General features: G+C 40.9%; 3 protein-coding genes and 1 long non-coding RNA gene across 5 annotated transcripts in view; 2 read left to right on the top strand and 2 right to left on the bottom strand.

Moving 5' to 3' along the window:
* The window catches only part of adnpa (activity-dependent neuroprotector homeobox a), a 4,264-nt gene extending 3,501 nt beyond the window's left edge, over positions 1-763 (bottom strand). The window contains exon 1 of the mRNA XM_032514672.1: positions 409-763. The gene's annotated coding sequence lies outside the window, so the exon portion shown is untranslated. The remainder of the gene's footprint in view (positions 1-408) is intronic.
* Positions 628-2,480, top strand: LOC116688564 (uncharacterized). 2 transcript variants are annotated; one of them, XR_004331801.1, is made up of 4 exons: positions 628-874; positions 1,206-1,319; positions 1,447-1,556; positions 2,178-2,480. It is a non-coding gene; the product is annotated as an uncharacterized LOC116688564 (long non-coding RNA). The 2 variants fall into 2 exon arrangements; XR_004331800.1 differs by having other exon boundaries at positions 1,450-1,556; positions 2,178-2,358.
* Positions 924-3,881, bottom strand: LOC116688558 (DEP domain-containing mTOR-interacting protein). Its single transcript, XM_032514675.1, has 9 exons — positions 3,740-3,881; positions 3,480-3,658; positions 3,230-3,353; positions 2,791-2,969; positions 2,389-2,598; positions 2,169-2,303; positions 1,971-2,041; positions 1,436-1,540; positions 924-1,299 (listed from the first exon to the last, which is right to left on the bottom strand). Exons 1-9 carry the CDS (start codon positions 3,820-3,822, stop codon positions 1,174-1,176), a joined length of 1,212 nt encoding a protein of 403 aa, XP_032370566.1. The 5' UTR covers positions 3,823-3,881; the 3' UTR covers positions 924-1,173.
* A 2,071-nt stretch (positions 3,882-5,952) lies between these two features.
* Positions 5,953-7,754, top strand: mafbb (v-maf avian musculoaponeurotic fibrosarcoma oncogene homolog Bb). The gene has a single exon (XM_032514676.1). It carries the CDS (start codon positions 6,246-6,248, stop codon positions 7,215-7,217), a length of 972 nt encoding a protein of 323 aa, XP_032370567.1. The 5' UTR covers positions 5,953-6,245; the 3' UTR covers positions 7,218-7,754.
* The last annotated feature ends 1,735 nt before the right edge of the window (positions 7,755-9,489 follow it).

Here is a 9,489-nt window from a genome sequence, read left to right as displayed (position 1 = left end):
CAGTCGATAAATCACGGTCAACACAATTAACGTTACCTAAATTCAATACTTTAGTTTTAATAGGGGCCCAGTACTATCTCAGCGGGCACGCTTCAAGTCATCTTTCGTTATTGGATAAATGCTGGCTTGATCACACAACGTTACTGAATCAGAGCAGATCTGTGACCTTTCATGTTCCTGGGATTTGGGGAATCAAAAGTTTTACAGTACATGTGGTTAGCTTTTTTTTTGGCTAGCGTACCGTTAGCCAACATTAGCTGTGTTGCCCACTCATGTCGGCTTGGACAGCTCACGTTACTTAGCTAGCTAGCTAAGTTAACACCAACGCTACCGTTGCATAGCCGGTTAGCGTTATTTGTTTTTTCCATTTTCACAGACTAGCTAATTCAATCGATGCGTTTTACTCACCTTATGATACGTCTGTGGACTAGCTTTACAATGGTTGCCTGCCTCACTATATAAATGGCTAACAATGATGTTAACCGGCAGGTCGGGACGTGCAGATTGATGCAAGTGATGTTCGCTCTCCTTAAAGCCAGTGCTGATGCTCAGCTCCACGGCTAGCTAGCTAGCTAGCTAGGTAGTTAGCTATCTCATCTGTTTAGCGGCAGCCTTTAGCTAACTGGAGGAACAAAAGGCGGGACAGAAATAGGCACATCTCATGAGAACTGTATACTTCAAAATGATGACTGACAGGAACACTTATGTGTACTACACCGGTGGGTCAGGCCAGTCTGCTAGCTAACGTTATCCAGAGCGTTATCTAGCTAGCTATTCCAAGTGAGTCAACTCTCAGTCCAAAATGGCGACGACAAAAAGACGGAAGTCGTAGCAGGCAGGGAGCTGGGCAGGGGCTGGATCCGGACGGCCAAAAGTTAGTATTTATTGTGTTCGTATTATTACAATGTTTTATATTTTCAGTCATAAAACATTTATTAATTAGGGATTGACGTTCATAGAAACACCACAGCCTTTGTTTTGTAGTTTACCTACTCTTGCTGCAACCAAGATAATCAATCATGTTCATTGATTGATTCCCCCACCCCACTAATGACAAACACATGAACTCTGCCAAAGTATACAGTTGAAAAAAAAATACAATTTACAATGTTATATTTCAGTTCCAGCAAATGTAGTTGTGTCTGTAATAATAGTTAGATTTCAAGACAGTTGTCATTCCAGTGGTTCCATAATTTCCACTACAGCGGTCCGAGGCCCTGTCATCACCAGTCTGGAGACATTCCTGTAGTCCAGGTAGAGGACACACTGTCCATTCACCTGGCAAACAAACTGTCGCACCTAAAAAAAGATGATGTGAGGTAGGCTACATACAAGCTCTTATTTTTGTCTCAAAGTCAAATATGTGCTGTTTTCAAACTCCTTTGAGGTTTAAGTATTCTACCATTTTCAGTCTCATGTGTAACATATATCTCACCTTAACTCCAGCAGCTGCTGCAGGGCTTCCACGGTCAACAGCCTGCACATAACAGGGAGCCGTGCCTCTGACAACAAAGCCCCAGCCCAGGGCATCTCCTATCACCTGTGATGGCCGGAGGGTGAGATAAATTACATGTTATGTAGAAATTAAATGGAATTTATATAGTTTGATATTGTTGAGATACAACTTCATTAGTCCACATGGAAAAATAATCTCCAGGAGTGTGTTTCATCTTATTTCTAATGTTAACTATGAATCAACCTAAGTATGTTGCTGCTTTGTTTTTAAATGGTTAACAGATGAGAATTGTGTTGATAGCACAGGACGTGCAGGTAAACGGAACCCCAAGTACTTTTTTATTTTAAAGGAGATTTTTTGTTTTGTCCCTTACTGACATCACAGATTAATGCTTTAATTATCCACTTTTCAACTTTGGAGGACTGTTTTTACTGAATGAACGCTGTTAAAATCCTAGACATGACATAAATGTTAGCTTTTAAATAGCCCTGATTAAATCATTACAGTAACTCACCGTCAACACTTTCTTGATGAAAGGTGCACCAGGTGCCAATAACTCTTCACATGTATAATTTCTTCTAAGTACTGTAAAAAAAACAACCACAACAACAACAACAATTAAAAGATATTGGTTTTGGACCTCAGTATACCAAATACTTTGTCTTTAAAGACCTTTTGAAATGTGTTACATGAATATTAATTAAACACTTACCTGATTTAGGATTGCATACCACTGAAGTTGAAGACACCTGGACAAAAGGTGGAAATCCAGCAGAGTGAAGCTGAAGGGAATTCAAGCTGCTTCGACGCCCACTGGTAATCGGTTTCAGATCTTCACTTGACCCCACTGTAATTAAATGAGTAGGAAAAGTATTATGCGATCATGAGCATTTACAACAAAGTGTATAATTTTCAAAAAAAAAGGCAGATACCAGACTGAAAAGTTGGAGAGTTGCCCCCTTTTTTTGTGTGCAGAACAAATGGACTATCAAGAAGGTTGTCCTCTCGTGTCGACACTGCCACACCTTCGTTGGCATCTTGTTCACTGTCATTTAACAATTCAGATAGGTGGCGTCTGCGGCGAAAATTGATGCAGAACTGATAGAGCAGTCCACTGTCAAAGAAATCATACTTCTTTGTCACTAGTGGTGGGAGTGGGTGAGAGAGAGCATAAAACAGTTAGTTTTTAGAATAAATGGGCTTTATCACAAAGAGTTGATTAGTGTATTTGCTTTAGATTACAAAATCCCAACTGGCCCCCACTGTCAGCAGCCACTGGCAGCTCACTCATTCCTGGTGCCGCACATCAAAGGACAAATAAGGATTCCCCTCACCGTGCTGAATGATGCCATGCTCCTGCAATGTGCGGCACAGCTCTATTCCCTGACGCCGGCTCTGTGCCTCACCGTTCCGAAGGAGCCAGTCAATCAATTGGCAGCCAGGAAAGGAGTGCTGATATGCAACACCATGCTCCTCTCTTAGCTGCAGAATAGAGTTCTCGTCCCCAATGAGACTAAAGAAAAAGACACAGAAACACATATCAAATGCATCACAACATGCACATTACTTTTAAAAAGTGCTGAAAGGAGCATTTAAACAGACATAGTTACCAATATACAGTATATGTCACAGGAGACAGTCTACCTGTGTGTGAAATTTTAGCCCCAGCCTATTTATCATGCTAGTGCGTACTACATGATCACCACAGTGGTTAACAGTACACTTCAAGGACAAACAATAGAACCCTAGCACAGAACAAACAGCAGCTCTTACTGTTCATAGAGTTCTTGTCCTCGCATGAAGATTTTCACCTCTGTATTGAATGGAAATGTGCCATCATCCTTGCGGAAACGGTACAGCAGTTTGGCATCCTTTAGTACTGGCCTCTTATCACAGACTTAAAAAAAAAGGCAACAAACAGTTTTTAAAAAGTTTCGAAATAAGTGGGTCTCTAAATAAAACATTACAGTAAAAATAAATACAATACATTTGTACTGAATATGCCCTTGTTGAAACTGCTTACCATGGTGAATGATGTCATGATCCATAAGGTGCTGCATTAAGCAGACAGCTGTTGCTCGATCTGGAGCTTCCTTATGGCTCACAAGCCAGTCTATAAGTTCCCTCGCCACAAAGCAGTTAGGATATGTGCGCAGGTGGTAGAGTCGGTCCTTGATTAGTTTTCCATTGTGTAGTCTTAACCTTAAAAAGTTTAAATCAGCCATATGTTTAACATAAACCCTGAATCAATGATAAGCCTTATTCCCCCCTCTCTCTCCATACCTGAGTTGTTCTCCAGCAATCATGACTTCTCCTTTATGATGTCTGGCCATGGCTTTTCTCCTAATGCTACTTGTTCGCTCCATTTTCGTTATATGTGGCCTGGAAGGTAAGTGAAGTGAACTCTTAGTTATGGCCCTTTGTGTTTACAAAATAGCCATTGAAACACACAGTACCCAAATTGCCATGTGGGAAAGATGTTGTGTATACAGAAAGAAAAGGAGACAATTACATGGTATGTTTCTTCCAAAATGCCACAGTCAGAAGGCCTCCACCAAAAGAAAACTGTCCAGTGTTGATATTTAGTTTTCTCTTATCACTTCTTAAGGCTAAAGCTATCACTGGTTTTCTGTGCATCCTGTTTTTGACAGTGCATATGACATCTTTAAATTGTCCAGTAGTCACATTTTTTGCCTTCATGGTCAATGATCAATCAGTTACAGCCAGTTAATGGTTGGTGTATTTAGGCTATGTTATGCAGCATCAAATAGATCAAAACTCTGTATTATCTTGGGTGTCTATGGATGTTGCAGCTTCCTAGAAGACACATATTATGTGTCAGCCTGCATTGGATGAATTTAAATTAGGTGACATTTTAAAGGTTGTCAAATTTAAATTTTGCTACTAACAGTGTCTTCTATTATATGTAGTTTCTGCATCGGTTTTTTATAGGTCATGTAAAGTAGTTCTTGGAATGTGAAAGCATCTGTACTTTCAACCTCTCAGGCAGCATGTATATCCTGCCTATTTTAATAGAATTGACCTAAACCCCAACTACATACAGTTGTGTTCAAAATAATAGCAGTCCAACATCACTAACTTCATAAATCATATTTTTGGTAGAAGTGATATTTCTACATGGCAAATAATTAAGTGTTGTAGAGTCATAGAAAACCAACAGACCTAACAGTCATGACATGCATGCTGCTCATTCTGTGTAATTGAATCTGTAATTGAAAGGGGCGTGTTCAAAGTAATAGCAGTGTTGTGTTCAATTAGTGAGGTGATTGATTCTGTGAGGAAACAGGTGTCAATTATGGCCCATATTTAAGGAAGGAAGCAAATGTTGTGCATGCTGGTTATAGTGCATTTCACACTGAAATACAAAGCAAAATGGGTTGTTCCAGACATTGTTCTGTGGAACAGCGGACTTTGATTAAAAAGTTGATTAATACTCTAAATCAGACAGCACATTCTGGAACATACCAGGTTTTTTATTGTGTCAGAGATGATGCTGAGCTATTGTCAAGAGTTCAGGATTTCTGGTCGTATGCTTTGCCCTTCTCAGGCTGTTGTAGGGCCGACCCACTGTAAAAGTGTCTTAAGGGCTCTCTCACAGATGGTTTGAGCTCTATATGCACATGTGCTATATACGCACAATCCTACATGAGAATAACCCAGAATTCAGCATTGTAATGTTCAAAACAGGAGTGATAGAGCCTGGAAATATCACAAAACATAAAACAAATCATACAAGCATAAAAAAAAAAAAACATTTAACTAAAAAAACACCATGATGTGATGATAAAATGTGTTCATCTAACCTGCATCTAATGTTTGGCTTATAACCAAGGCTTGAACAACACTCGATCTATTGATTTTCATATAAAACATGAGCCCCAGTTTACCGGCCACATAATCCCAATTGCTTCCTCTTGCACTCATACAGAGCTAGAAGTGGGTGTTGAGTTTGGGACTCTGCAGTGTAGGCTTTTGGCCACAAGATGTCAGTGGTACCTCTGTAGGAACTAAGAAGAACAGCGACCACAATAGTGTCAAATGAATTGTTTTACAGCCTCCTTTTTTGTTGTTTATGTGAAATCCGTGACATAAATATAAATGAAATTAAGGCTGAAATAAAGTTTGGATTTGCTTGATAAATAATAACAGCAGGCTACTGCCTAGACAAGAGTGGGTGTGTAGGTATTTGACCAGGCATTATACACACTGTGGTACATCTAAACACTCCTGTGTGGCATAAACAGGCTTAAATGTAAAAAAGTCCAACAGGAAAACAAAACCCATTGCAGGACATAATGTGCCGCTGTGCAGACATTTATAGGTTTTGGTCAAATGATCATCACGAACAGCTCGTTGGGACAGACTCGCAGCAGCTTTTATGCAAATCGCCCTTCTCTGCGTGTTTTTATTGGAGAGGAGCGTGGAGGTGTAGCCTAGAAGGCGTGACATCATGCCAATGCAGCTTTATGAAGAAAGTGCGCTTCCCCTGAGCAAGCAGAGGTGCGTCCAGTGCAGTCCGCTGGTTTCAGTGGACTTCTAGTGCGTGGCGACTGAAGCCGAGCAGGCTGCCCGGTGCAAAATCACCAGTTTGCACAGAGTTTGATAAGGTGGGGGCATTTGAGCACGCATGTTTGTTTGTTTTTCCTTCTGAGCTGAAATCAAAGTTTGGAATTACTGCAATTTTTCGAAAGTAAGCGCACTTTCGCTGACTGTATGAAATAGCCCTGGACACTTGGAGCTCTTTGTAGGGACTCGCTTGCCATTTAATATGACCGCTGAGGCGCATTCGCATTTGGGACTGCAGAAAAACCCCATGGATTTCGTCAGCGACTTCGACTTGATGAAGTTCGGCGTTAAGAAGGAGGCGATGCAGGGGATAGACCGCTCCTTCATCGGGCCATGCAGCCAGCTCCAGAGACCGGACTCTGTTTCCTCCACTCCTGGCAGCACGCCTTGTAACTCGGTACCCTCATCACCAAACCTCAATCTAAACGAACAGCGAAATAACCCCGGGGGCGACCAGTTCTGGATACCCAACAATGGGGGTTACCCTCAGCCAATGTACCCTCAAGCTTTTGGTCTGACACCCGAGGACGCAATGGAGGCCCTAATCGGCGCCACGGCGCAGCAGGGACACCCATCTGTGCCCCACGGCCACCATCAGCCACCTTTCCAAGCTGAATACGAAGGGTACGGCCACCTCAACGAGCCTGTCCAGCACTACCCGGGACTCCCGGGTCACCCCGACATGCAAGGCATCCCCAGCAGTCACTGCCAAGACCCTTATCTCAAAGATGACATGAGTTGCGCGTCCCCTCAGTCGCCGGACGACCAGGTCCTCGGTGCGCACCACCAGCACAGCCGCCACGACAGGCGATCCAACGCCGAGAACCACTTCTCAGACGACCAGCTGGTGTCCATGTCCGTCAGGGAGCTCAATCGGCTCCTCAGAGGCCTCGGCAAGGACGAAGTGATGCGTCTGAAGCAGAAGCGCCGGACCCTGAAAAACAGAGGTTACGCACAGTCCTGCCGTTACAAGCGCGTCCAGCAGAAACACGTTTTGGAGCACGAAAAGACAAACCTTGTGACACAGGTTGAGCAGCTGAAACATGAACTAAACAGACTGATGCGGGAGAGGGATGCATACAAACTTAAATGTGAGAAACTGTCCGGTGCAAACTGTTACCACGAAACTGGGTCTACCAGTGACAACCCTTCCTCACCCGAGTATTTAATGTGAGTTTGTTAATATCTTGCAGAACAGATTTTTTTTCCATGGGGAGGCACAAGGTTGACAGCTCGCCTTGCTATATCACTTAAATAATTGTAATAGATACAACTAGGCAACATGTTATTAGTGGAAAATTACAATGAAGCATGCATGCAGGACATGTATGAGATGTTTTTATTCTATACAGGCATATCTGTATTTTGTGTGAAAGGAGATACTTGAAATCAGAGAATATTCCCTTTTTATTAAACTTTAGTCCTTGTGCTTCAGTTACTCCTCAATCTTAATTTTGGTGATTTTGCTTTGCTTAGTTTTTGTAGCTGAAATTATATTTTGTGTTCATGCTTCCTTTAAAATAGAAATCCTACTGAAAAGAATTATGCTAGAAGTTACATTTCTATTATTTTTATGAAGCTGATTCTGCTGGACAGATATGTTCCTTATTTGCTTTTCTTTTTAAGATAATATATGATTATGCAAATTGTTTTTCATCCACTATGTCTTTAATTTGCTATGGATCAATAAACCTATTGTGACTTTTTAAAACTGTGTCTCATCTGCTGACAAAAAACGGTCAACACAGGGACATATTTACCTCACATTAACAATTGTCTTAGTTTCTAATACACCATAAGTATTAACATTGTGATTATTCTTTTGAGAGCTATTACAACATTTGTTTAAACTCATACTCACAATATACAAAGGAAAGAATGCTTTTAAATGATTAAATCCATAAAAGGAAATACATCCAACATAACATCTGTGCACTCTATAAAAAACTATGGAAATGAAGTCTTTCAGACAGTATAAATATGAAAGTAAATGTAGTCATTTGTGTGCAGTTTAGATGCTAAGACTACAAGCACAAAAACATTCCCTTCCCTAATAACTTTCTACTCTAAAATACGACCGTATAGGCCTACATTTTTTAAAATATACCTAAATTCACATTGTTTTAAGAAGCCACGTTAAATGCATTATCATGTCAAGAGTAACATTATTATTATTATTATTATTTTAAGACTGTCAAAGAAAGGAGCGCAGTAACAGTTAATGTGTATTTGTTGGTTTGGTGGTGAATGAAAGGATGAGTGGCTTTCTCTCCTTCCCTGACCTTTGCCCTTCACGGAGTGCTGCTTCCTGTGGGACCCCGGCATGTGAGAGCACATGGGGCTGGCTGGCAGGGGCTGTGGGGCACAGATAAAATGGAGTGGAAATCAGACTTCCCCTCTGCTCTCTTCCTCAGACAAACAGATCACCTCTGCATTCGTTAACAGAGGAAGAGAGAAACAACAACCACAGCACACACTGCTCCGCGCTCCTCTGGCTAGCTCTGGAGGAATTTTTTCACTTGATATGTTTTTTTTTTTTTATTGTCCTGTTACATTTTGAAAACCTCGAGCAAATTTCCTGACAACAGATCATTCTCAGTTCAGGACTACAATGATATTTGGATGACTGTAATACCTCCAAGGCCATTGTGATAATGTGTGATAGGGTTGTCACATTGTAAATTGAGTTTAGAACTTCTGTGATGGCCCGAGCTAAAAATCTTTGGGTATTCACTGTCAGCGGAGACTTTCTCACTGTTCCCACATAGTGAGAGTTCAGCTGGGCAGGTGGCTCTGTTAATGGCACCACCCTTTAGCCTGGAAACCAGGTTCTCTTTTCATGTGTGACCCCTGACAGTTTTGACCTCAGCCCTCTGTTGAGGGAAAGCAGCTCTAAAATCACACCACAGGTGCAAAAACACTTTCCTTCTGAAAGCAGGCCCAATCCCAGAAGGACGGCTCGTAGCACTCGGAGTACATGACGCAGATGACTGCGTTTGTGAACATCAAGGATGTAGCAGAAAATAACCAGATGTTTGTGGCAATGAATAATGCTCGTCTATATTTTAATGTTATTGGGATGGGCTCATTAATCAGTGGCTCTTATAAATGACAAAATGTTTTGTTTACAGGCACAGTTTAATTTTCTTTTTTTTTAAAAGTGTACTCGTAAATATACTCATTAATAGTAAACCTACTCAGATGACTGCTGTGCAGAAAGTAAAATTCATCCTCAGTTATTATTGGAGAATTGTTTTATTAGTTTAGTTATATTTCTGTGAATTCATTTTTTTGTCTCCAACAAATATAATTGTACATGTCTCAATGTAATTTGTAAATAACATAATCAGGTTAAATATTAAACCTCTGAATGCTTAACATAAAACAAAACCTTAAATTCTACTGCATTTTAGATTGAACTAAGTGTGTAAAATATCAGAGAAACT

The sequence above is a fragment of the Etheostoma spectabile genome, chromosome 4, assembly GCF_008692095.1.
Source record: "Etheostoma spectabile isolate EspeVRDwgs_2016 chromosome 4, UIUC_Espe_1.0, whole genome shotgun sequence".
Classification (NCBI taxonomy): Eukaryota; Metazoa; Chordata; class Actinopteri; order Perciformes; family Percidae; genus Etheostoma; species Etheostoma spectabile.
This window is presented reverse-complemented; position numbering and strand designations above follow the sequence as displayed.